The sequence below is a fragment of the Cynocephalus volans genome, chromosome 16 (genome assembly GCF_027409185.1).
Source record: "Cynocephalus volans isolate mCynVol1 chromosome 16, mCynVol1.pri, whole genome shotgun sequence".
NCBI classification, from domain to species: domain Eukaryota; kingdom Metazoa; phylum Chordata; class Mammalia; order Dermoptera; family Cynocephalidae; genus Cynocephalus; species Cynocephalus volans.
The window spans coordinates 21,385,277-21,411,106 of NC_084475.1; the positions used below are offsets into that span (position 1 = coordinate 21,385,277).

Sequence of the window (25,830 nt, forward strand, 5' to 3'; positions counted from 1 at the left end):
GCCCCGCCCCCGCCCGTCACGCCGGCCCGCCTTGCCCCCGCTCGCCGCTGCCGAGTTGGCCCTCCCACCGCGGGCGTAGGCCGTCCCGGGAGCTGATTGGGCTGCTCGGCTGTCCTTCAGGAAGTTCAGGCGTAGGAGGAGCGGCGGAGAGCTGCGGGCCGGGGCGGCGGGCTGACGATTGTATGAAGCAGGGAGGGGGCGGGGACTCTCAGGGCGGGAGGTGGTGACGGCGCGGGCGGAGCCGGGACCTCGTGGGCGGGGCCCGGGAAGTCGTAGGTGGGGCTGGACAGCGTGGGCGGGGTGGCCTGGGGCGAGGGTGGGCGGGCCGAGGTGGCGCGCTCAGGGAGAGGGCGGAGTGGGGGCGGCGTGTGAGGGGTGTGAGGGGGCCGAGGACGGCGCCGGCGAGGGGCGGGGCCTGTAGGGGCGTGGGCGGTGTGCGCGGGCGGGGGGCGGGGCCTGGGGCGGTAGTGGGCGGGGCAGGGGCAGGGAGATGGCGGGGCGTGGGCGGGGCCTGGAGGGGCGCGGGCAGAGGAGAGGGCAGGGGCGCGGGCTCCGTCCCGCTGTCCCCGAGGCTGGGTCGCGGTGCGCGGGGCCCTGACGGGTTGTTGGCGCCTTGCCGGGCTCCCTCCGGTCTGTGCGCTTTGTCGGTCTTTCGGGGTCTCCTTCTGCAGTGTTTGTCATCCCACGTTGCGCAGCCTGCTCAGGGTCTGTCCCTTGTCACCCGTGTCCTGCCCCCGCCGGCGGGCCCCTCCCTGTGGCCGGGAAGGTGGTCTTTCTCTGTAAAATAACGGCACACTGCCGGTCTTCCCCACCTTTTGAGACACCAAATGCTTTTTTATTACATTCTTTAAAGAGCGTGGTTTTTGCGTGGTAGAACTCACGTCTCCTGGCGTGCGGTGCACTTGCACGGCCACCCGCACCCCACGGGCCCCCGGGCTGCCTTTCTGTCGTCAGAGCCCCTGAGGCCCGGCCACCCTGACCTGGGGGCCTCTCCCCAGAGGGTCGTAGGGGAGGGGTCGCCGCGCGGGCTCACCTTGGGGTCCGGCTTCTCCTGCTCCGGGGTTGGGGGTTCACCCTTGTTCCCTTCGGGGCTGGGCAGCATCGGTCACCGTCGGAGCGCAGTGTCTGCAGCTCCCACTGTCCAACCAACCAAGGATCGGAAATATTTGGGGGGGGGGGTGGAACAGGAAATAATAAACATAATACCAATTTTAAAACAGCATCACAGCTATTTGTGTAGCAGTTCCATTGTGTTAGGTATCAGGAGAACACTAGAGATGAGCTAGCATACATGGGAGGGTGTGCGTGGGTTCTATGCAAACACGACAGCACTTGACATCAGGGACTTGAGCATCCTGGGCTTTCGGTGTCCCGGAGCCAGTACCCTGAGGGTGCCGCTGGACGGCTGTGTGTGGGTGAGCCACGTGTGCCTGTCTTATCCATCAGCTGAAGGACACCGTGCTTCCAGTTTGGGGCAGTTATCACCGAAGCTGCTGTAAAACATTCACTTATAGGCTCTTGTGTGAACGTCAGTTTTCATTTCTCTTGGGTGGATTGGGAGTGGGATTGTTGGATCATGTGGTAGATTTATGTTTAACTTCATAAGAAACACCCAGTCCATATTCCCAAGTTCTATAATTCACTCCCACCAGCGCCGCGTGAGTTCGGGTTGCGCCCCGTCTCCCTTCCCACCGGGTAAGTCAGGGTTTGGTTTGGTGGGTTTTTTTAAGCCGTACTAGTGTGTAGTGGAATCCTATATGGCCTTAAATGACATTTCCCTAATGACTAATGAGCTTGAGGATGTATGCATGTGCTTAGTTGTCACGTACTCGTATGTATTCTTTGGTGAAGTGTCTGTTCAAAAATTTATTCCCTTTGTATTTGGGTTGTTCGTTTTATTATTTTGTTTTGAGTGCTTGTTATGTGGTCTTTGGATAAGTCCTTCATGGTTTGCAAATATTTTGTCCCAGTCTGTGGCCTCTCTTCCCGTTCTCTTAAGTGGGTCGTTCAAAGAGATGCTTTTAAGCTTTTGATAAAGTCCAATTTTTTCTTTTGTGGTTTCTGCTTTTCTTATCTCATATATGAAGCCATTATTACCTAATCCAGTGACAGAAAATTGTCTCCTGTTTTCTTCTAGAAGTTTTATGGCTTTAGGTTTCACACTTAGGTTTGTGGTTCACTTCTTTGTTGTTGTTGCTTTATTATTATTAACTTTATTTCTCTCATTCGTATTTTCCTATGGTTCACTTTAAATTTTGTGTAAGGTGTGAGGTACGGGCCAAAGTTCTTCTTTTACCCTCCTTTTTGCATATGGATGTCCGTTTGTTCCAGCACCACCTGTTGAAAGGCTACCCTTTCTTAATTGAATTACTTCTTCACATTTGTAAACAATCAGTTTTTTGTATGGGCCTGTTCCTGAACTATCCGTACTGAGCCAGATCCCTGTCTAGCTTCTCACCAATACCACGCTGTCTTGCTTAGTACATCTTTATAGCAAATCTTGAAGTCAGGCACTGAGTCCCCTGTGCTCTTCTTTTTCAAAATCATGTTGGCCATTCTAATTCCTTTGATTTTTCCTATACATTTTCGTGTCAGCTTGTCACTATTAAAAAAAAAATTCATCTGGGACTTAGGTGGGGACTATATTAAATCTGTAGATCTGTAATTTGGGGAGAATTGACATCTTAAACTATGAACATGATATATCTTTCTATTCATTTGGGTTTTTATTGATTTCTTTCATCAGTGTTTTGTAGTTTGCTGCATAAAGATTTTACATATATTTTTTAGATTTATATGTAATTATTTCATTTTGGGGTACTATTGTAAATGGTAGTTTTTTATATTTTAATTTCCAATTGTTTATTGCTAGCATACAAAAATGTAATTGATATTAGTGTATTTACCCTGTAGCCTGTGTCCTTGCTAAAATCATTGATTAGTCTTGGGTACTTTTTTATAGATTCCATGGGATTTTTCTTTCTTTTTTGGGAGGGATGCAACTGCCCAGTACCAGGAACTGAACCCTTGACCTTGGTGTTACAAGGCTGCATTCTAACCGAGCTAACCTGCCACCCCCTCTGTGGGATTTTTCTACAGACATGTTTTCTGTGAATATTTTTATTTCTTCCTTTCTAACGTGTCTGCTTTTTTAGTTTTTTTCTTGCTTTATTACACTGGACAGGGCTTCCAGTATAATGCTGAACAGAAGTGGTTGCCCTGTTCCCAGTCTTGGGGAGAAAGGGTTTGGTCCACTGCCATTGAGTATGTTAGCTATGGGATTTTTGTACATGACTCTTACCATGCAAAAGAAGTTCCCATATTTCTAGTGTTTTTTTTTTTTTTGGCATGAAGGAATGAATGTTCAATTTATTTTCTCTTGCTTTTTCTGCATGAAACGATCATGTGATTTTTCCTCTTTAGTCTGTTACTATGAATTAACTGATTCATTACCAAGTGTTGGACTAGCTTTGCATTCCTGAGATAAATTCCATTCATTTATAACATCAAGGTCTAAGGTTCAGATCCTCTTACTGGCTAGCTGCTAAAATAAAATAAAATAAATTCCATTTATAGTGATATATTACCTTTTTAATGTTACTGGATTCATTCTAATACGTTGCTGAGGACTTTTGCATGTTTATGGTGGATTTTGGTCTATAGTTTCCTAGACCGAATGCACATGGAACATTCCCCAAGACAGACTATATTCTGGGCCATAAACATACTTTACCAAAAGGTTTTTAAAAAACTTTCTTAGCTCCCGGTTGGTGCAGGGATCCAAATCCGTGACCTTGGTGTTGGCAAGGCTGTGCTCTAGCCAACTGAGCTAACCGGCCAGCCCATGTAAGTTTGAAATCTTAAAACAGAAATTATACAAAGTATGTTTTCTGTATCAGAATTAAATAGTAATAACAGCATAATACACTTTTAAATAACCCATTGGACAAAAATGTCTCAAGGGATATTAGAAAATAATTTGAACAGAATAAAAGTTAAAATATACCAACTTTTATGGGATGCAGCCAAGGCAGTGTTTAGAGGAAAATTTATAGCATTAAAATGTTTACATTAGAAAATAAAGGTCTCAGATCAATAATCTAAGCTTCCACCTTAAGATACTAAAAGAAATAAAAATAAACCCAAAGCAGAAGGAAGGAAATAATAAGCAGAAATTAACAAAACAGAAAAAAAAAAAAAGTAGAAAAAAATAAAACCAAAAGTTGGGTTATTTGAAAAGGTAAGTAACATTAATAAACTTCTAGTTAGACTGACCAAAACTAAGATAAACAAATTATTAGGAATGAAAGAAGAAATGTTATTACAGACCCTACAGACATCAAAAAGATAATAAAATAATGCTACAAGAAACCCTATGGGCGTAAATTTAGCAACTTACACGGAATGGACCAATTATATGAAATTGGACACAAACTACTGAAACCTACTTAGGAAGAAATAGATATCCCAAGTAGTCCTATACCTATGTAAGAAACCTTACTTCATAGTTAAAAACATTGCAATTAGGGAGCTTAATTGGGGTGGGCTCCTGGTCAGCTCAGTTGGTTAAAGTGCAGTGTTACAACATGTAGGTCGAGGGTTTGGATCCCCTACTGGCCAGCTGATTAGAAAAAAAGTTTTGTGGGCCGGCCCCGTGGCGCACTCGGGAGAGTGCAGCGCTTGGGAGCACAGTGGCGCTCCTGTCGCGGGTTTGGATCCTATATAGGAATGGCCGGTGCGCTCACTGGCTGAGCACGGTGATGGCGACACCACACCAAGGGCTGCGATCCCCTTACTGGTCACAAAAAGACAAAAAAAAAAAAAAAAAGAAAAAAAGTTTTGCAAGGATAGTACCACTGGAGATTTGTAGCAAACATCTGAGAAAGAAATAATACCTACCCTTACTTTAGAAAAGAAGTTCTCCGGGGGGGGAGGGAGAAGGGAGGGAGGTTTTGGTGATGGGGAGCAATAATCAGCTACAATGTATATCGACAAAATAAAATTTAAAAAAAAAAAAAAAAAAAGTACTGTATCAATGTTAAATCTCAAGATTTTCATAACTGCAAAAAAAAAAAAAAAAAAAAAAGAAAAGAAGTTCTCCAAGTTTGGCCTTTATTAGTGGTATTTGCATTAAAACTCACTTACAGAAAAGGAAAAAATACCAACCAAAAACCTATAGTCCAGCTTTGTGTAAACAGTAGTGTTTATTCAGAAAGTGTAAATCCCAGAGCTCTCTGCAGGTTCTTCTGAGATGGGCCAGATTCATGGCCCAGAGGCTTCCCTGCGTTGTCTGCGGGGAGCAGTGATGCAGAGGGGCAGAGCCCAGGGGTAGCTCATACAGGGTTTGACAGTGGAAATGGCCACAGGCCATACAATACGAGGCAGCAGGAACCAGACTCCACAACCCATATGCACCAGACCCACCTCCCCAGCAGGACAAGAGGCAGTGGCTGGTGATTGCTCACGACCTCCCTGGCGAAAGAGGGATCCAAGACCAAAAACAAAACCAGGAACCAAACAGTTGTTCCCAAACCACACAAGAAAGCTCGTTTCTGAGGGCAGAGCAGGAGGAAGTTGTCCCTTGGGACCCCCGAGGTCAGCATTTCTCAGGCTCTGCCACCACCTGTCCCCTGATGTAGAAATTCAAGTAGAGATAGTCAGTCTCTGGCAAAGAAGACGGCAGAAACTGAGGTAGCCCGGTGTCCCCCTCTCATGTCAGGTCCCCTGGAGCCTGCAGCGGCGTGGGCCGAGGGCTGTTCAGGAAGCACAGCCAAAGCTGGAAAACTCCACAGGCAGGCAGGCAGGCCATCCCCCCAGCCACCAGCATACCCACGAGAAGGGCCTGTTTGGGTCCCATCCCTCCAGCAGGAGTGCAGTTGGGGGCTGGCGCCCGTGGGGCAGCTGGGTCTGCAGAGACCACTTCCAAGGGCTCCACAGCGGCCCCTCCTCTGCAGTGACGCCCATTCTGGCTGGGTGGTGGCATCCTGAAGGGCCCCCTGGGGAGTTCGTAGTGTCCTCTGACTGCTGGGCAGCCCGCTCGGGGCTCACCTGGCTCAAGGGCTGCTGTACCCAGGCCCTGGTGGGTGAGGGGAAGGGGCTACGGGGAGGGCAAGGCGGCCAGCGGTGGACACCTGAGGAGAACAGCTCCTTGTGGGTATGGGGGCTGTGGGAGAAGGGGACGGCATGAGGCAGGGGCCCCCCATGTGTGGCCAGAACAATGTGGTCACACGTTTAAAAAGGAGAAAGCCGACAGCTCAGAGCCAGGAGGCTCTATAGCTGCCACCCTCTGTGCCGATCTCTGGGGGCCCTGGGGGGCCGGGGACTCCGCAGCAGTTCCGGCCCCCGCCAGGCGGGAGCAGGCCACCAGCTCCATGCCAGCAAACAAGGAGTCACGACTCCACAGGCAGCTGTCGGGTCCACCCTTTGGGGTGTCCGTGCCGCCCAGGCCCTGCTCAGGACCTGCCCCCTGCTCCCTGGAACCCGCCAGTCTGGTCTTGGACGCGCTGGAGTCCCCAGGGACTGGGAGGGTGGAGGCATCTGCGAGTGGAGTGGGCGCCGGGCTGGGCTGCAGCCCCCAGGGAGGAACAGGGCCCTGGGGCAGGATCGGGGTGGAACTCAGAGGCTGGAGGAAGACCCAGCCCCCGGCGAGCGGCAGGGTGTCAGTCAGCAGGTCAGATGAGCCTGCTGGGGCGGCCACAGGACCAGGCTGGGCTGGGGACCTCTGGGCAGGGGGCCACTGGCCACAGGAGGCTTCAAAGTGCCTCAGGATCTGGAAGATGAAGATGAGGAACCGGTGTCATGGGGGACAGGGGTCCCTCCCTCAAGTGCCTTCCTCAGTCCCACTGCCCAGAGGACAAGGCCAGCTCTGTGTATGACACTGGCTGCCAGGAAGGGGACCGGGGCAAGCAGGCCCTGTGGTCATTCCCAAGAGCTACGGCCAGCCTGGTGCTGTGGAAACCTCGGGCCACTCGGTGCATGCAGGGCACGTGGCCACGGGTCCTGCTCCTTCAGTGGCTGTCACACAAGCGGACACTCCCTTGTTGTTGTAGTCTGGCAGCACCACTCGAGGGAGCTGAGGGGACAAATGTGGCCTTCCATGTCTGGTCATGCCCAGCATGTGGTTCTCCACCGTCCTCGTTTTTAGAAATGACACCATGACACACACCTGTGACGTGTCCTAGGCCTGTTCAACGCATCGGCTGAAGGGTGACCGAGCAGGCAATTAATGAGAAACGAGGACAACTTAGGGAGGGGTGACAGGACCTGCTCCTTCAGCAGCCACACGGGAAGCAGGAAGAGAGGACGGGGGTGTGAACAGGCACAGGGAGGGCACCAGGGCCGCCCACAGGACATGCCTCACAGCGGGACACTCGGGCGGCCTCCAGGCGGGTCTAAGCCTGACGGACAAGTGGATGCAGATGAACAGAACCGTTTCTGCCCTCTGGGAGCTTGGGGTCCTGGGCACAGCAGGACCATGAGCCGCACCACGGGGTGCTGCATTAGCAGTCAGGGAGGGCTTTCTTGAGGAGGCTGAGTGCAGCTGAGACACAAGGCAAGGGGGCTGGCAGGGCAGACCCTGCCCCACGCTAAGGAGGGGCGAGCTTGGGGGGCCAAGGCCAGTGGACCTGGAGTGCCACGAGCCAGGGAGGAAGACAGGAAAGAAGCGGGACATGAGGGCTCTGATGGCTGTTTCCTGTGCCGCACGAGGACAGGGATGGGGACTTGAGAGGGGCGTGTCCGGGGAAAGGCTGACCGAGGGCCAGGGTCCAGTGTGCATGTCGCCCCAGCTGCTACTCACCTTGGTGGCCTTGTTGGTCACGGGTCCGGGGCTGCCCGTGCTCAGCTCCTGCAGCCGTGGCCGGGCGAGGAGGAGGATGTGCTCCTGGGGAAGCAGGTCGGCGCACCCAAGGGAGGCGATGGCGCACAGGGCTCTCTGTGGGGTGAAGGGACGGAGGTTGGCGCACGCGGCACCCACCCTGGGGGAGCCACCTGGCCATCTCTCCATCCTCCTGCCCCTTACCAAGGACCCGAGTGTTGGGAGGTGTGGGGCAGCCCCTAGAGACCTGTGCCCCCACAGCCTGCATCTCCAGGCTGAGCCTTACACATGCATGCGCACGACACACTGGCATGTGCACACGAGCCCATGCACGCAGGTGCCCTGCTGCCCTCACCATCTGCGCACACTCGCTGGGCGCACCCAGGTGGCGGATCAGCAGCTCCAGCACAGCCTCACAGTTGAGCAGCCCGCACCTGGCAAAGGCGACAGCTGGTGGGTGCCGGCTGGTGGCAGAGCAGGTCCCTTCCCGCACCACCATCAGGCACAGCCGGCGGCTCACTCTTTGATGAAGTGCTGCGCCTCATCACGGCTCAGGAAGGCGCATGGCCCACGTGTCACGCTGCTCACCAGGCTCACCTCCTGCTGCCAGTCGCTGGAGGCCACAGCCTCGGCCCTGGCAGGGGCACGTGGGGTGAAGATAGCACCACACCTGACAGGAGGGGCGGAACCGAGCCTCCTCCGTCCCTGCACTGGGGAGACATCTGGGGGGCCAGAGACTGAAGGCCGCTCTGGCGGCCTAGGGGAGTCCTGACCACTCCCAGGTGCCCAGCTGCTCCTGCTCACCTTTCTGCCAGGTCTCCCGGCTCCCGGCTGGCCCCTGAGTGACTGTCACTGCCAGACCGGCTGCCCAGGTCGGAGGCCCTGCTCAGGTCGCTGTTCTGGGAGGAATCCTGGGAGCCGGGGCTGCTCTCCAGCTCGTCCCAGCCCCCACCAGCCTGCCCGGGCCGGTGTCTCATGGCTGGAAGAAGCGGTGATGCTGGGGGGAACCCTCGGGGCTTCAACCAGCCCTGTGCCCACCACCCTGGGGCTGCGTCCCGAGCTGAGGATGGCAAGGCCACCTTGGCTCCAGCTCCAGAAAACACCAGGCACATCCCCACCCCCACCGGCATCCTGCTTTCTTATTCTTTCCTCATGCCCTCCTGCCCTGGGTGAGCGCGTGTGCATGCGTGTGCATGCATGCGTTAGTGTGGCTGTAGCTCCTGCTGTGCAAAGAAGCATCGGTTGCCTCCCCGCCCATAAAGCCTCCTGGCCTCAGCGGGTGACAGGAAGGAGGGACCCAGGCCCCCAAGGGGAAGAGCACTCGCCTCCATACCTCGGGCCCCTGGGAGTGGGTTCCCAGGGGTGAGGTGACCATGGCTGGTCAAAGGTGTCATGGCAGGCTGGTAGGTGTCACCCCGCAGTAGGGGTCCTGTAGAACTCTCAGGCCCAGGGCGTACAGCATTAGCCACCACCTCCGCCGCCTTCTGGATGGTGGAGAGAAAGGCCTCGCCCGCAGAGCCTGCACCGGGGAGAAGGGAGAGGTGTAGCCGCCCAGCCTTGCCCCCTTCCGCCTTCTCCAGGATGGAGGTGCCACCACCAGTCCCTGCTGGGGGAGGTCGGGACGTGCTGCAGTGACAGAGTGGAGGCCTCCCAGCGGGCAGCTGGGCCCTTCCCAAGGCTCCCCAGGGTATTCCACTTCAGACACCCTCAGCTCCCAGCAGAGCCACATCCCTCGTCCCTGGTCCACCCTCGGAGCAAGGGTCGTCCTAAGGTGCTTGTCCTGGTAAGTTACCGACATCTCCAGCCCTTCACTCAGGGGTGTGAGGCCCAGTGCCGGGGAGGGCTGGCCCCTTCCTGCGTGAGCTCCCTGCAGAAGGTGCCTGTAAATTAATGTGTTGGCAGGAGCCCCCGAGCTGTGCACCAGGACGGTCAGTAACACAGAGTCCAACAGCCACAGCTGGACGCGGCCGAAGATCCAGCTATAGGGGATGCTGAGGAGGCTGCTTGGTCGGCAGCCGCTTGTGTTAGCCTCGACAAGCTGGCTTTGTCTGCACTGACGAACATGTGTGTCTGCACGTAATGTTCCCACACGTTCCAGTTCACACACGTTACTTGTGTCACAGACAGGACCACCACCCTCAGCCCCTCTAGGAGTAGGGCTGAGCCCCGCTGTGCGCCAGCCGGGCCCTGACTTCTCAGGGCTTCTCTTGGCTGTCTGTAAAGCATCCTTGGCCACACCTGCCCTCTTCTGGAAACAACCAGGAAGGAATGGAGTCCATGTGGGGTGAGGGGACCAGAGGAGCAGCTGACAGGCGGGGCAGCAAGGCAGGCCAGCCCCAACCACCCTCCCCACCCTGCACCCCTGCCCACTTACCTGGGCAGCCCACCTCCTTGCTGTAGCCGAAGCCCTGGAGGGCACTGTGAGGCCTGCCTTGGGAGCCCATGCCTGCAGGGAGGGCACCGGCATCAGCGGCAGGACAGCCCCCACCCTCAGCCTGCCAATGAGCACGCAGGACACTGGGGAGGGAGAAGCCCACTGTGGGGGCTGGACACGGCCACCACCATACCTGCTGGAGGTAGGGCCCGCGGTGGCCGGGAGGGCAGCAGAGGCAGCCGGGCGTCAGAGAATAAGGTGCTGCCCAAGTCCTGCACAGAAGGGAGCCTCAGCGTCCCACATGCCAGGCCACTGTCCTCAACCCCCATGCCAGCTCTGCCCTATCTCCGACATTCTCCTGAGCACCCAGCTAGACCAGGGGCTGTGGTCTGGGTCCCAGGTGGTGGGAGAACAGGAAACAACCCCCGATGACCTGGTGCGAGTGCTGCCCCTCTGTGGGCTGGGGCAGAAGTGACACAGTCCCCGCAGAGTGACCCTGGGCTAGGGCTCACCTGGGCAGCTGCCCGCACCTTCTGGTACAAGCTGTTCCCGTGAAGAGGATCTGGGGGCCCAGAAAAATCTGCAGGACAGACAGGGCAGAAAAAGGGTCTGGCCTGAGCCTGGGACAGCTGACCACCCCATGGGGCATGGCTTTTAAGGCTCACTCCCCTCAGGGGGAACACACTTCAGCCACCCCAGCCCCTGCGGAGGCCACATGTGCCCTCGACTCCCCCTGCCCTCATCCCATAGTGGTGAGTCCGTCTCCACAGCAAGCAGCACATCTCTCCCACGGTCCCCACCACTGCCTTGCACTCAGCCACCCGCCTGCCTCCCCTCACCCCATTCTCCACCTAGAGGTGACACATCCAACTCAAGACCCTTTAGAGCTTCCCACAGACTGGATGACAAGACCCAAGTTCTTTATCATGACCTGAAAGGCTCCACTTGGTCCAGCCACAACTTTAGCCTGTGCCAGGCTCCCCCTGCTCAAAAAGCTTCACTTGTGGCAAATCAAGTTATGTCACCTTAAATCACCCCCCAAGCTCTTCTTGCCTCAGGGCCTTTGCATGTGCCAAAGGCCCCAGGCCACCCCTGCAAGTGCTCCCTCCGCCTCATCAGGGCTCAATGTGAAAAGTGCTCCTCTGAGAACTGTGACAGCCAATGATCTGGAGCAAGTGCCTCCATCAGGTTTCCCCTTTGCTGCCCAACTCCCCCAGGGGGCTGGACCCAAGGTGCAGAGACAACGGCTGCAGCTGTATGAATGAGACACTTCCCTGCCGATCCTATCTTGCCCACAGCGCTGGGGACAAGAGGGGCTGGGAACCCAGTGGCCTGGCCCCAACGCACAGCCCCTCATTTGCATGTGTGCAGGGATGGGCTGCCCCCTCTGCAAGCCCCTCCTTGTGGAGCCAGATGCCCCCATCTCTCACATGTGGCATCTGGCACCAGGCTTCCTCACTGGTCCTATCCTCCTGACTGCTCCAACGGGTCTGCAACTGCCCAGGTGTGTGTCACCCAGGAGCAGTACCAGGCACAGCGGGCGGTAACCAACCATCCACAATTACCTTTGCACAGGACAGATTCTGGTGCCCACAAGGACCACTGGTCTGAAAACAGCCCATCCCATCTGCTGGGCCTGCTGAATCCCCCATTCCTCCACCTGCTGTGCCTCCACCCTCAGGGCAGGCACCCAAGACCACCCAGGTGACAACCTGTAGGGGCCGCACCCATGGGAGCTGCCTGGGAGACCACCTGCAGCCACCACTCAACGGTGAGACTAAACGGCCAGTGTCGTTCCAGCTGCAAGCTCTGTGGAGCTCTGTCATCTTGGCAAGCACGTTCCCCAAATCACCCCGTCCCCTACTGGGGCATCCACTGCCTGAGTTTTCTGTCATAGTCGCCTGTGTGCTCTCCAAGGACCTGCATGGCAGTGAAGGGCACTCGGCCATGGGTCATCCTGTGGGACCCTGCAGGACAGTCTCTCCCCACCCCAAGCCTCAGCCCCACCTGCCATAAAGTGGGCAGTAGTGGTTTCGGGGTGTGGGGAATGAGTCCCAGCGATGCAACAGGCCGAGGTCTCCTACGAGCAAGTGGTAGCCCCAAGAGCGACTCAGTCTACCTCCCTGGCGCCACCCTCTCAGGGGCGGCTGGGGGGGTTCCTGCCTGAAGGTTAAGTCCTTCCAAGAGTCATTCAGGGGTACAAAGGTGGAACAGCGCCCCCAAGACCATCTCTGGCCAGGACTCCCTCCACCCTGAGGGGAAGATCTCAGGCCACGTCTCCGCAAGTCCTCGTTAGCTAAAGACACACACAGCTGCCCCCAGCCTGGGGGAGCGAGGGATGGGGGCTCTACCCCAGACCTGCCCGCTGCCTGGACAACACGCCAGGAGGCTCCACACTCCCACGACCCCTCCCTCTGTGCCGCGGTCTGTGGGGCAGCCCTGGGAGAAGGGAGAAGCCACGGCCTGGGGAGGGTGTAAACACGCACTAAGCCCCGCACGTGCCAGGCCCTGGGAACAAGGGAAAGGTCCAGCAGGGCACACAGACTGGGAAACGGCGGCGACACCCAGGGCAGTTAAGTGCAGGGACAGACACAGTAGAGGCCCAGGGACACCACAGGAGGAGCAGCAGGCCCAGCGAAGAGAGAGGACAGGGTGCTTCGGGGGAGGCCAAGCTGGCCAGTTAGGGTGGTCAGCAGGTTGGGGAAGAAAGAACACTGTGGAGTGTCCAAGGACGGGTCAGGATCAGTAAAGCAGGGGTTGCGGGCGAGGCCATGCACAGGCTGAGGATTTGGGCTGAGTCTTCCTCTCCCCGCCCCCGGCCCCGCGGCTTTCCCTGAGCCTGTCCGTGCTAGCTCCCGTGTACCTGTGGCTTCCTGGAGGAAGGAGGAGTTGCACTTGAGGATGAGCAGGAAGGACGGGGAGCCGTGGCCGCACAGGTACAGCAAGATCTTCAGCACCTGGGGACGTGGGCGGTTATGCAGGCCGGATAAAGTATACTCAGGGCAGAGCCCAGGGACGACCCCCCGGCGGCACAGAGCCATCTGCTCCCGCAGGCTGCATGTCCCCCTCATCCGGCCTCACTGCCCACAGGCAGGAGCTCAGGACCCGCTGGCCGCCCAGGTCTCACCTTGAGCTTCACGTGGCCAGAGCTGCTGCACAGCCGCTTCAGGAGGTACTCCAGCAGGCACTGGCTGCTGCCCAGCGACTCGTGGGAGATTTCTATGATGCGCTCGGGTTAAGGAAGCGGCAAGCTGACGCAGGCTGCACCGCGCTGTGCTGACCGGGGAGAGGAACTGGCCTTCCTGCAGCCATCGGCCTTCTGGCTTGATGCTCCCTGCAGGCACCTACCAAGGGCCCTGGTTTCAGGAGCATTTGGGCTTTCAGGGTCTCCTGGGCCCCATGTCACCAGTATCCCAGCTTTTGGACCCGTCCACACCCGGTTACTATGATAAAGCTGCCGTGGATCCCCCTCGAGATTGCAGGAGAACCCCCAGTAATCCTCTGTGCCACAGCAGGGCCCCTGCCATACACTTCCCCCCCAAACTGGGGACATCAAGGAAGGATACTAGCAATCTCTTCAAACAGGTAGCCCGGACACGGGACGTCATCGTCCGACGTTCCCTTCAGGAGAAGTGGGAGCTGAGAGGGAACAAGAGCCCCTGCCTGGGATAAGTCGCCACTTTACACGGAGTGAGCCCACGGCCACCGAAGGTGATGGAAATGGGCCCAGCTCTGCTGCTGACACGCAGGCTGCGGAGAGGACCTGACAGGGACGGGAACCGCCCTCCACTGGCCACAGGGATAAAGGGCCCTGGGAAAAGGCAACTCAGCGGTGTCCTACACATTGGGCTGCTCTGCTTGGGTCAGGACGTGGCACGGCCCCCAGCCTCCCTGCACTTACTGACGAGTGGAACGATCTGAAGCTACCTTCAGTACCCTTCTTTGTTGACTAGCAAAACAGAAAAGCTGGGGAGCGAGCCCCTTGTCCACCCCGCGGACTGTGAACAGGTCCGTTTCTGCAGGGCCCGCATCCGCAGCACCAGGTGATGGCTCAGCCTGACCAACTCCCGAGCTCCAAGACGGCAACTTAGTCTGTGTTTTACGTTCGCTCATTAACACAGACGCGTTTACGTTACACGCTTACTCATTAGCACAAAAACATACTGCTCTTGGGGACAAAAACTGAGAGTACCCGTTCTGGTGTCATTCAGCATCTGGACAGAACAGAGGAGTTCAAGGACATTTAAGACGACGAGCACGTGGGCCCTGTCAGGTGCTAAGCACAGGCTACAGACGGTACCCAACTTAAAGGACGGTCCACCTTTCGACTTTCCCACTTTCCGATGGTGTCATGGGGAACTGCACGCATCGGCGGTTTCAGCAACAGGTGTCCGGGCTCATGGCGACACGGGAGCCCGCAGGGTCACAGCTGGGCCCCCAGCCCTCGCACGGACCCCTGTGTTTCGCCCGGCCGCCGGCAGGCTCGGGCGGTGTCCCTTGGGGCCCCGCCGGGAGCGCCCGGAGTCACCGCGTGTTTCCGACCCTCGCGTTCAGAGCGTGCACTAGCAAGGGCTTCCGACGCGCGTCTCCCAGGACCCGAGGGCCGTCCTCCCCGCCGCGTCCATCCCCGCGCCACGCCCCCGGATCTGTCGGAGCGCCTCCGGGGTTCGGCCCTGCTGCTGTGCCGGCCCGGCCGCCACGGAGGGTCCGGCCGCGGGCCGCGCCCACTCACCCGCTGCAGGAAGCCCAGACGGTCCCGCAGCGGCGGCGCGGCCGCCATGATCGTCAGCGGTTCCCGGCCTGCCCCGCTTCCGCCAGGCCCCGGGCTCTCCAATCACAGTGCGGCACTGGCTCGGTCGGCCAATCGCTCGCGGTGGGGCGGGCCCTGAGGGCGGCTTCGCGAACAAGTTGAGCCTGAACCAATCCGAAGTTTCAGAGCAGAGATAGGCAATGAGAACGGCCAATGGCAGGGGCTCGAGGCCGGGTGACACTTGACCGATTGGGAGGTGCAGGAAAGAGTATCACAGGAAGTCCCCGCCTATCAAGCTGTTGGGCGCCGGAAGAGAACGGGCCTAAGATGGTGGCGCCTACGGGTGCCCGGAAGAGCCGCTCATGTCAGCGAACGGAGCGGTGTGGGGGCGCGTGCGAAGCCGCCTCCGCGCCTTCCCCGAGCGCCTGGCAGCTTGCGGGGCCGAGGTGAGGAGCGGCAGGCGGAACAGTGTCTGCAGGACGGTGGCTGGGAGGGAGGGCGGCGGGCGGTGGCCGGGCGGTTGGTGACCCGGGTCGGGATCCGCGCGACCCGGCCGGTGCCCTCCGCAGGCCTCTGCGTACGGCAGGTGCGTGCAGGCCTCCACGGCCCCGGGCGGCCGCCTGTGCAAGGATCTCTGCGCGCGGGAGTTCGAGGCGCTGCGGAGCTGCTTCGCCGCCGCGGTAGGTGGGCGCGTCCGCGGCCCCCTTTCCTCTCCCGTTGGCAACGCCGGCGCACGAGCAGCTCGCGTCGCGGAGGGCGGGCGGTGCGTGCGGGACGCGCCTGGTGCGGCGGCAACGGCGGGTTCCTCGGGCCCGAGCCAGGCGGGCCGGGCGCCGCGTGCGCTCCAAGACCCCGTCCCAGGCGCTGGAGACGCGCCCGGTCGGCACGGCAGGTGCGGCGGGGACAGCTTGTGCTCTCGTCCGATGAGACGTCATGCAGGTGGGAGTCTGTGCTCCGGGTCGGAACCGCAGCGTGGCGCTCGGTGTCTTCGTAAAGGCCATGGGGAGAGTAGGAGTCGCTGGCAGACCCGAGCGGAGGGGGCGCCGCCGTGTGCAGCTGGCCACGGTGGGTGTTCCAGAACAGGACAAGGAAGGTGACGACCGCCGATGGAGCTTTAACCACGAGGGTCTTGGACCTTCACGTGGGGGCTGGTTCCGAAAGAGCCGGCATCACTGGGTACCTCTGCGGGCGTCATGATTCAGTGGGTCGGCTCTTTACTGGGAGCCGCTGATCCCAAGAAGCGGACCAGAGAAAGGGTGGCTGGACCCGAGCTCGGCGGAATTCAGTGAATCGTAAGGAGTTTGTTGATGTCCCGGGATCGTCGTAAGCACAGGGGCTGAGAGCATATGGGATACCCGTTTCTTTAGTTCAGAAGAAAGGTAACTCGCGCCTTACACCCTCCTTGTGATTGTTACGGCCCAGCCCCACCCCGGAGGTGAGTCCCTCATCAGAAATTGCACCTTCTCTGTCCCTGTCGACTTTGGCAGCTTCCCGGCTTTGCAGCCCTCCCTGAGGGAAGGGCAGCCAGACAGACGTTCACTTTTGTGGTTAGCAGCTCTTAGAAGAACTGACATTTGAGATAAAGAATAGGTTTTGTTATCTTACCACCATCTCTGTGGCTCGTCAGGAATTAGCTGTTAGAGGTGTCTGGCCGGTTGTGACTTCACCTACTTCATGCTCCTTTGCCTGGATCAGATAGACACCCCAGGCACACGTCCCCTGCCCATCACCCAGTGGAGCCCTTCACTCAGTCACATGAGCCGTCTCCACCTCTGGAGGTGACCTAGTTGCAGGCAGGTCTGGGTCCTTGAGTTTTTCTCTTGATAAGGAAACTCGCTGATGAGCCCGATTTTGGCCTCCTCCCTGTGATCCAAGGGCGGGGGGTGGGGGGAGCGTCTACATGAGGAGGTGGAAAGGGCTTTGGGCCCAAATTCCAGCTCCATCCTAGGAGCACTGTCACCTGGGCAAGTAACTCCAGCATCTCTGAGCCTCAAAGTTTTCCTCTGTAAGAGGCTTCTGCTGCCTCTTTATGAGAGCAGGGGGCCAAATGTGTGTGTGTGTGGGGGGGGCTGCACAGCGTCTGGTGCTTAAAGGTGGGTGCAGCCATGGGGTCTAGCTGGTGTCAGCAGTCCTCTCTAGTCCATCATCCTGTGGGTGAGTGAACTGGAGACCGAGCCCCTGGGGCCCCCAAGCTCTGACCCACCAAGTTCCCCGCCACACACCAGCACCCGAGTTCTCTGTGAGGTGTTTGGTAAAACATGGCATTTGGTGCAGCAGATTTCTTAGCTTTGAGCCGTATCTTACTTGGAAACAAGCCATTCAGACAAAATACTTTATCTTTTAGGCCAAGACGACCCTGAAGGGAGGCTTTTAGGAAGGACCTGAGCTCCGGTCTTCACTCCCATCTGCTGCCTCATGTTGGTTCCAACACAAAGCACACCAGGCTCTCAGGGCTGAGAGGAAGTAGGACGGTGATGCTCTAGGGTGTCAGAACCTGTGTTTCTTAGCAGGTCAAGTGTGAGCAGGGCAGGAATTTGTTTTCCAGCCTGCTGTTCCTAAGGATCTCAGTTAGAACAAGATGTAAGGAACTGGCAATAAAGACTGTCAGATCATGCACGGTGTCTGGTTTATTGCATGCAAAGTGTGGGGCGGGGGTCTTGGCCTCTCCAGGACAGTGTGGGGCCTAGAGTCCCCCCACAGGGCTGGGCCGGGGGAGCTCTGTCACAGGTTAAAAACATTCTCACCAAAAAATTTAATCTGCCCAATGCCAGCCAACTGCAAAAACAAAAACTAAAACAAACTTTGGTCTGGGTCTAGTGAAACCTCCAGATGTAACTCCCAGTGTCCAAGACACACCGAAGATAAAAAGTACAGCGATTCCCTGAGAAGAAGACACCCCAGAGCGTGGGGAACCCTCTACAGGTGACTTCCCTGGACTTGGTGGGGGTAGGGGGGGTCAGGCTGTCATGGACTGAAGCAGTCAAGTGCCTTAGCACTTAGCACTTGACAGGAGAGGGTCCTGTCTAGGGCACCAATCATGACTGCCCATGCCTGTTATGCAGCCTCCACCTGGTGTCAAAGCCCAGGCAGGTCCTTGACAGCTCATGGCCTCTGTCGCTCCCTGTCCCCCTCATGTCATGGCCTAAGATCAGTTTTAGAAGGGCAACACCCCAGCACAGCACACATACACAGGCACACAACCTGGGCGCCCAGAATGCCCTGAGGCCGGGAGGATTCCACGGGTCGTGAGCGTCACCTGCTGGGCTGCTGTGCTCCGCGGTCTCGCTGTCCTTGGGCCACAGCCTGCACCTGCCACAGAGCCCCAGTGCTGGGACCTGAGTCCTTCGAGTCAAGGTCTGTGCCTTCACATTTCTTCGTCTAAATGGCCCTCTAGAATTAGCCTAATTTCCCCCAGGTGTTGAAAGGTCATTGTTCAAAGGCTCTAGAGTGGCTGGATTTTGTCCCAGCATGCAGGGCAGTGTCACATCTCATGGAAGCCACAAGAATTCAGGATAAGACATGCTGGCGCGACCCTGGGCTGAGCCACCGCCGTGTAGCTCCCACCTCCTGCCACTGTTGAGGGAACAAGAGGCTCATGCCTCATGGGCCAGGGACAACCTGATTCCCCACCACGTGTCTCAGTGGCGCTGACTGCTCACACCATTGCCATCACACTTGCCCATGGGGAGACGTCCTTTCCTCACCCCGCCACTCAGTCCTTTGACAGCCCATTGGCTAGAGCTTCTGGCATCTTCTCCCTGAGACCCAAATCTAGACTCCTGCTGGGCACAGCTGCTCAGGCCCCTCCGCCCTGTCTTGCCAGGTGCTCTCTCCTGCCTCCCCTTCATGCCTCCTAACTCAGCTGTCAGGCTTCCCAGGGCTCTGTTTCTTTGGACCCCTTCACCCCAAATTTCCTTCCAGACCCCCCTCGGCCTTGCTCCAGCCCTTCTCCGTGCTTGGGCTCCTCCAGACTCACTGGGCCCTCAGGATGAGAAAGGCGCAGCTGCGGGGGGCGGCCCACAGGCCTCTGCTGCCCCCGCGTCTGCCCCAGGGGACTCTACCTGCTTCAAGCGTGTTCTCTTCGTCAGTTCACGCTGCTGTAACAAAATTCCTGACACTGGGTAACATATAAAGGACAGAAATTTAGTCTTCCAGTTCCAGAGACACCTGGGGTGTAGCCAGGGCCTTCTTGCTGCATCCTCCGTGGGGAAGGTGCAGGGGCAGGAGGGCAACTGCCCCAGTGCTGCTAGAGCCTCCTTTATACAGGCCTTAATCCCACTCACGAGGGCAGAGCCCCAGGACCTAACCACCCCTAAAGGCCCCACCTCTCACTACTGTCACATTGGCAGCACCTGAGTTGTGGAGGGGACATATTCAAGCACAGCTTGGGGCTCAGGCAACAAGGAGTTGAGGGCTGAGTGCCACTCGATGCCTGCTGCACTCTGTGTTAAGCATGGCCCATCCCTGTGCAGAAGCACGTGCGCCATTGACCGGGCAGTGCCGTCCCCGTGTGCCCTGAGCTAACATGGAGCCCCAGGGGCAGCACCACACCGTGTCCCAGTTGCCTCACCAGGGGACACCTGGCCCTGGGTCTGCCAAGGGCAGCTGCCAGCCACACCTCCCAGTCACACGACCCACCCAGAGCAGCCCACAGGCAGAAAGCAGAGCCCGGCCCTGCCCCAGCCCCTCCCCCCAGGCTTGCGCAGCTTCTGGGGGGAGGAGCTTCTTTCCTTGCCGAGGGGCTGCCTACTGGGTGGGAGATGGGGCGGAGGCCGTGGGACGGAGATCCCTGCCTGTGTCTGAGTGCAGGGACGTGGAGGTGGTAGGGGTGGGCAGCAGCTGGGGCACAGCCGGTGCTGGATGTGCCTTGGTGCTGGGCTGGGGTGCCCTGCCCTGCTCTAATGACCAGTTGTCTTTGCAGGAAAGGAGAGGAGGGAGGAATGAGCTCCAGAAAAGAGGGAGAACTGGGCCCAGGTAAGATGCACAGGAAGGTCAAGCTGGAGCGAGAATCTAGCTCGAAGCAACTTTGGAGATGGGGCCCCAACTCCAGAGAGGGCCCAGGAGGCATTTTGCCACCACATGATGGTTTGTTTGGAACTGTTTTTAATCAGAAAATAAGGATGGAAGGTGACCCCAGGCCCAGACCCCTTGTCTGGGCACTAGCCTCCTGCGTGAGCAGGGCAGGGCTCGCGGCCCCCACAGCCAGCTCTCAGGCTCTAGCAGGAATCATAGCTCGGCCTGGAAGCTCCCACTCCCTTCATTAATTTTCTAGTGTTCAGGCTGCCCAATGACACCTTTCAAGTTAAGAAGCTACAATAAAAAATATAAAGGATTTCAAAAGGTAGAGGGGAAAGAGTGGGACCTGGGGCCAAGGCCAGGCCCCTGCAAGCCTCTGGGGGTGCTGCAGACGTGGTCCTCCGTGGCAGGGTCTGGGGCATGCATTGAGGCAAAGTCCCATCCCCAAGCTCTCAAGTGCATCGGCAGACCTCGGTCACCACTGAGCAGCCTCCCACGGGCCAGGGTGACTGCAACGAGCAGTGTCCACAAGGGGAACCTCACATCCACACTCTCCCCCAACTTCACAGGAGCAAGGCCCTGACAGCTGCGCTGACAAGAGGAAGCGGGTGGTTGCGGGGCAGCTGGCTCTCTCTGCCACAGCAGGCTGAGGGAGACACAGCACCAGCACAGGTCGCTGCACTTACCACAGCGGCCTCCCTACCGCTCCCAGTGGGCACAAAGCCAAGAGCCTTGCCCTGACTGCAGGCCAGCATGGCCACTAGCCTGGCACTGGGGTCTGGATGGCCTCTGAGCACTGAGCAGCTCTGCTTCTGGTGGGTCTCTGGGGTGGCAACGCATCCAGTTGACAGGTCAACACGACCTCTGGTTAATGGTACCCATCTTTCACGACCTCTAGTCATCACTTTATATTGTCCAGAATCCTGAATTCCTTTAAGTAACCCCTCAGCACCAACTCCACTCTTCTCGGTGTTCTGCAGGCCATGAGCAGCACAGAGGGCAGTGTTCACCCAGTGGCTTCCAGACGATCCCCTCTGGTGTGTCCATAACTGCCACTCCCCACGCCTCAGACACCACATAGCACTCGCTGAGAGCAGCAGGCTGAAGGCAGAAGTGTTTATTTAAGAATCTCTATAAGACTCATGGAAAACACTAGATCAACAATGAAGCTTCTGAGTAACTGGAAGTCTGTGGTTAAGCGGGTGGTTCTCACAGTAGCCCGTGTGTCAAAGGCATTTGTACCTTGGGCACATCATCCAGTTCAGCTTCTGTCCCATAGCTGGCAACAGGCGGCAGGATGGGGCCCGTCACTGACGGAAACAGGACCTGGTCACAGGCTCAGCGTCTCCTCAGCATCTGAGCCTCAGGGCATGGCTGCACTGTCCAGTGCAGGGCAGGGGCCAGTCCTCATGGGCTGCAGTGAGCTCTGTCTGGACAGGTTTGGGGGACCTCAGAGTGCGACAGGATGACAGGAAGAACATTCTGAAAACAATGCTGTGGACAGCAAAATCTTAAGACTTTCACTCAACACAAGCGTGGCTGTGAATTCAGCCTGGACGCGGCTGGGTGGCCCTCTGCAGTGGCCGAGTGCTCAGGCCTCCTCCCGAGCCCCGGGCAGATGTTTAATCTGCCGGCTGTGGACCACCTGCAGAGCGCCCCCCGCGGCCTGGCGGAGCTGGGCGTCCAGGGCACTGCGGAGGTCATTCAGCCGGACGTCGGGGAGGGGATGCAGGCTGATGACCACCCCATCCTTCAGGGCCAGCCCCCCCTCAGCACGGGCGGCAAGGTCCCGCCGTCTCCTCCGAAGGTCGGAGCCGGCCTGCAGTTTCAGGTCTCGGTTGGGTTTGGCATTGTCCGGCTTCTGAGCCCCAGGGACAGCTGGTCTGGGCCCAAGCACAGAGTCTGGCCTCTGCTTGGGCTCCTGCTCAGTGGCGTCCTCCCCAGCTCTTGGCTGCCCTGGGGGAGCAGGCGCGTGTTCCCCACCATGGGCCTCCTTTACTGCCTCTGGCTGACCAGCCAGGTCCAGCTGTTGACCCTGCTGCCCACCCTGAGCCCCATCAGAGACAGCCCGGGGCTCCAGCTGACTTCCCACGACCTGGGGCTGGGGGGCTACTGCTCCCGCCCTGCTAGACAGGCCGGCTGCAGGGCCCAGGCCGTGGGCCTTCGCATGAGGTTCCTGGGACCCTGCCCCTGCTGCCAGCTGGTCAGCCTCCTTCCGAGCGCTGGCACCAGTGGCTGCTGCCTTCTTTCTGGATTTCTTGCTTTCTTGGGAACCTCCACCAAAAACATCCTGACTTTGCCTGGGGAATTCCTCAGCAAGGTGCTTCTCTGGGCTCCTGGGTACCCCGGCAGGGTCTGGCAGGGGCACCTGTTCTGGGTCCTTGGGGAGTTGCTCCTCCACAGAAGCCCCGGCCGCCTCAGGCACAGCGCCCTTCCTGCCTTCTCTTGGCTTGACCTGGGCTTCCCGGGGCTCTGTGTCGGATCCACCAGCAGGAGGGCCGGCCAGGTCTCTGCCCGCAGCCCCCTCAGGCTCCTCTGGGGAATGCTGGCCTAGCTCTTGGGCCACAGCAGGGTGGCCCCCAGGCACTCCTAGGACAGGTTCCAGAGGCTGTGGAGGAGGGTTCTCCACCGTCGCCCTGGCCTGCCCAACGTGGGCTTCCTCCTCCTGACCTCTGGGTGCAGGTGCTCCGGGCTCGGGCTGCGTGTCCACTGCAAAGAAGTCGATCATTAGATTAGCCACGGAAATGAACACAAGCTGCCAACGTAGGGATTAAAAAGAACAAACTTGCAAGCAATTATGAATTACAAATCAAAACTTAAATTCATCCTCTGGGACTTTAGGCCACTAAGCCTCAGATCCAGCCACACGGGGATGCAGATGCCCCCTCCTAACTAGGCCCAACACTGTCCCCGCCCCGGCCAGCGGTGCCCTGCCTACCCTGCCTGGACCTGTCCCCCTCGCCCTCCTGCCGCTGCTGGTGGATCTCCTTGTGCTGCTCCTCGATCACGGCCAGCAGCTTCTCCTGCTGGTCCAGCAGCCGCTTCTGCTGGGCCTGCTGCTCCTGGATCACCTGCAGCAGGACGGCGTGGTCCAGCACCTCGGCCCTGCCCGCTTCTGGGGGTTGGAAAAGACATGACCAGAGGATGTGGGGGCTGCCAACCGTGCTGTGCCAGGCTGACAGCTCAAGGATCACATATGGGGAGTCTGCCCCACGACACCCCTCATCAACACCACCCTCGCGAGCTCGTCCAGCGAGGCACTGGGAGGAGGGTCCTGGGAGAGGCTGAGCCAATGCCACAGTCTCTGCCACCGTGGCCAGCAGGTGCTCTGACCGCTATCACTCTCCAACTGGCCACACTCGCAGAGTCCCAGATACCCTGCTTGTTGCTCACTGAAAACAAGTGTCGGAGAAAAGCCAAGTCAAAGAGAGGTGCCAGAGCATCAGGGACAGCCACCTGGGCAGGTGACATTCTTGTCCTGCTTTACACACTCAGTTGTCATTGACAAGCATGCAAGCGAATAAAACTATAACCTATTTCTTAAAAAAAAAAAAAATTGGTATCTTAAGAAACTTTTCTCCAAGGTGAGAATTTTAAAAAGAAACAAAATCTGTCTTCCTTTTTTTTTTTTTTAAGATGACTGGTAAGAGGATCTTAACCCTTGACTTGGTGTTGTCAGCACCACGCAATCCCAAGTGAGCCACGGGCCGGCCCCCAAACCATCTTCCTCTTAAGCATAGAGTAGGGACATCGGCGAGGCCCAGGGCAGCTGCCAATAGGCAGCTGTCCCAACATGCTGCTCCTGATACTGCCTGGCCCCGCACAAGGGGGCCTCGAGAAACTGAGGGTGGGGGCAAGCTGCAGAACAGTCAGGTAAGAGGAAGCCTCCGCTGTCAAAGCCCGCCCCACTGCTATGTCCTGCCGCACCCACCAAATACAGCACGAGCTGCCCAGGGCTGAACCCCCAGCTGCCAGTGGCGGCCACCCATGGGGTAGCACGAACGCTTCAGTGCTGGGTCAGTTACTGGCAGCAAGCAGCCACAGCCTATGTAATTCCTACAGCACACATGCTTTTAAATTAGGGAGCTGAGAAGGATGATGGGCCAGGGCTGTTAGGCGTAAAAGCTCAAATTAGGAGGAAGAACATTTTGCAAGTAGCCAGTGAGCATCCCAGTGAGGCTCCTGTGCCAGCCCATCCTCTCCAAGGGTGACACAATAACCAGCCCCAACAGCGTGGGGCCAGAATTCTCCTGGGCATGGCCTCACCCACACACCTGGTGCAAGGACACTATGGCTGACCATGTGGAGGACAGGCTGCCCGGCCAGCCCTGCAGCACACAGTCCTAGGTGCCTGAAGGCTGTCAAGACGCCTCTCGGAGGGACAGGTCCTGTTGCACAGAGGGAGTTCCCACACACCTCCCTCTAGACAAGGATGCTCAGGGCACTGCCGCCACCAGGCTGCAGGCCAGCCACCTTGGCCTCAGACACACTCTCACCCTGGGTGTATGAGGATGAGGCCCATCTAATGCTAACATTGCCCCATCCCCTGGGGGTTCCAGATCAGCAGTTCCTACCACCTCACTTGCTCCTAGAGGACTAGTGGGGGGGGGGGGGTGGAGGAGGGGCACCACAACCTACCAGAAGCCACACAGGACAGATGTGGAACAGCATGGAGGGGACAGGCTATCCCCACAGCCAGAGCCCTCCAGAACCAAGGGGACCAGGCTTGCAGATGGGTTGGGAGCCTCCCACTTATTAAGAACGTGCAGAATATGTTAATAACAGCCACACACATGCAGCATGTACACATGGCCCCACCCTGCTGCTCAGGTGGTGCTAGTGCTGACAGACGCCACCCAGCAGTCCTCTGGTGACAGGAGAGCCACAATAGAGTAGAGAGGACTGGCAGGCACCACGAAAGGAGAGAGAATTGGGGTGTCATGGACCCCACCTGAGCACCTGTTGACTGAGACGGGGGAGCGTGTGAGCTGGCTCCTGGGGTCTGACCTGTGTCCTTGCGCAGGGACATTCCTGGGGCAGGCATGCATGCCAGGATTCCATTCTCACAGCCTTAAACCCTCCACAAACACGCTTTTGATTCATACCTGCTACTATCTTTTTAATTTCAGCTGTTCGTCCCATTGAGAGGCATACGGAAAAAAGGCAGAATAGGAAACCATGAAGTCTTTTTCAGAAAGAAAAAAATCAAAGAATCAAACAGGTTTAGGTAACAGATTATAGGAATTGGAATCAACAAACAATAGCCAAACTAAAATCTGAGACAAACATAATGTGTATGTAACACTTTAAAGCAACTCCTGAACTCCGAAAACCCAATGGGTGCCTTGTGGTTCTGCCTTCCAAGCCCTTCAGTGTTCGAGGACCCGTGAGAACCCGCACCACCAGCGGCTGTGGCCAGGGCGGCCCCATGGAGGCCACAGCACCCCAGGAGCTGCTTACATGGGCCTTCCACAGTGCCATGCATGCTTGGGGACTGGCTGTCCTGAGGCCACAGGACCCACTGGGAAGCTGACTCAGCAGGGGAGCCAAGCCGCATGTCTTACAAACCAAGGGCATACACTGGCAAATCCGATTCAGAGCAGCCGAGGATCGGCTCCCAGAGCTTGGCCCAAGAGGGCCGAGCAGCTGCTCTTCCCTGCTGCCCGCAGGGAACAGACACTCCCAACCTGTATCCTGGTGGGCCGAGGGCCTACAGGAGCCAAGCATCCTGAGAGATGCAGCTACCAAGTGCAGGTGATGCTTGGGAGGTGGAGGCTCAGTCACACAGCCTCGGGGGGTGGGGTGGGGGGTGGAGCCTCAGCGGGGAGAGGACATGCCACAGAAGCCTGTCAGTCACCAAGGGCCTCTCCAGCC

General features: G+C 57.7%; 4 protein-coding genes across 7 annotated transcripts in view; 1 reads left to right on the forward strand and 3 right to left on the reverse strand.

Moving 5' to 3' along the window:
- Positions 1 to 125: 125 nt before the first annotated feature.
- LOC134364475 (basic proline-rich protein-like) lies at positions 126 to 1,102 on the reverse strand. The gene is made up of 3 exons (XM_063080390.1): positions 1,034 to 1,102; positions 882 to 944; positions 126 to 665 (listed from the first exon to the last, which is right to left on the reverse strand). Exons 1-3 carry the CDS (start codon positions 1,100 to 1,102, stop codon positions 126 to 128), a joined length of 672 nt encoding a protein of 223 aa, XP_062936460.1.
- Positions 1,103 to 5,661: 4,559 nt separating this feature from the next.
- TEPSIN (TEPSIN adaptor related protein complex 4 accessory protein) lies at positions 5,662 to 14,986 on the reverse strand. The gene is made up of 13 exons (XM_063080675.1): positions 14,923 to 14,986; positions 13,757 to 13,829; positions 13,318 to 13,409; positions 13,054 to 13,147; positions 10,703 to 10,770; positions 10,384 to 10,462; positions 10,191 to 10,262; positions 9,150 to 9,335; positions 8,621 to 8,795; positions 8,337 to 8,450; positions 8,172 to 8,250; positions 7,799 to 7,933; positions 5,662 to 6,769 (listed from the first exon to the last, which is right to left on the reverse strand). The coding sequence occupies exons 1-13, from the start codon at positions 14,968 to 14,970 to the stop codon at positions 6,224 to 6,226; spliced, it is 1,761 nt and encodes a 586-aa protein (XP_062936745.1). The 5' UTR covers positions 14,971 to 14,986; the 3' UTR covers positions 5,662 to 6,223.
- A 250-nt stretch (positions 14,987 to 15,236) lies between these two features.
- NDUFAF8 (NADH:ubiquinone oxidoreductase complex assembly factor 8) lies at positions 15,237 to 17,554 on the forward strand. The gene is made up of 3 exons (XM_063081162.1): positions 15,237 to 15,386; positions 15,510 to 15,620; positions 17,285 to 17,554. Exons 1-3 carry the CDS (start codon positions 15,303 to 15,305, stop codon positions 17,312 to 17,314), a joined length of 225 nt encoding a protein of 74 aa, XP_062937232.1. The 5' UTR covers positions 15,237 to 15,302; the 3' UTR covers positions 17,315 to 17,554.
- Positions 17,555 to 20,026: 2,472 nt separating this feature from the next.
- The window catches only part of SLC38A10 (solute carrier family 38 member 10), a 46,324-nt gene continuing 40,520 nt past the window's right edge, over positions 20,027 to 25,830 (reverse strand). For 2 of the 4 annotated variants that reach the window (XM_063080895.1, XM_063080894.1), the window contains exons 15-17: positions 25,062 to 25,085; positions 22,895 to 23,071; positions 20,027 to 22,665 (exon numbers count right to left, since the gene is read on the reverse strand). In XM_063080895.1, the coding sequence (XP_062936965.1) occupies positions 21,548 to 22,665; positions 22,895 to 23,071; positions 25,062 to 25,085 (1,319 nt within the window). In that variant the 3' untranslated portion in view covers positions 20,027 to 21,547. The remainder of the gene's footprint in view (positions 22,666 to 22,894; positions 23,072 to 25,061; positions 25,086 to 25,830) is intronic. The other 2 variants (XM_063080897.1, XM_063080896.1) reach the window with 1 other exon arrangement.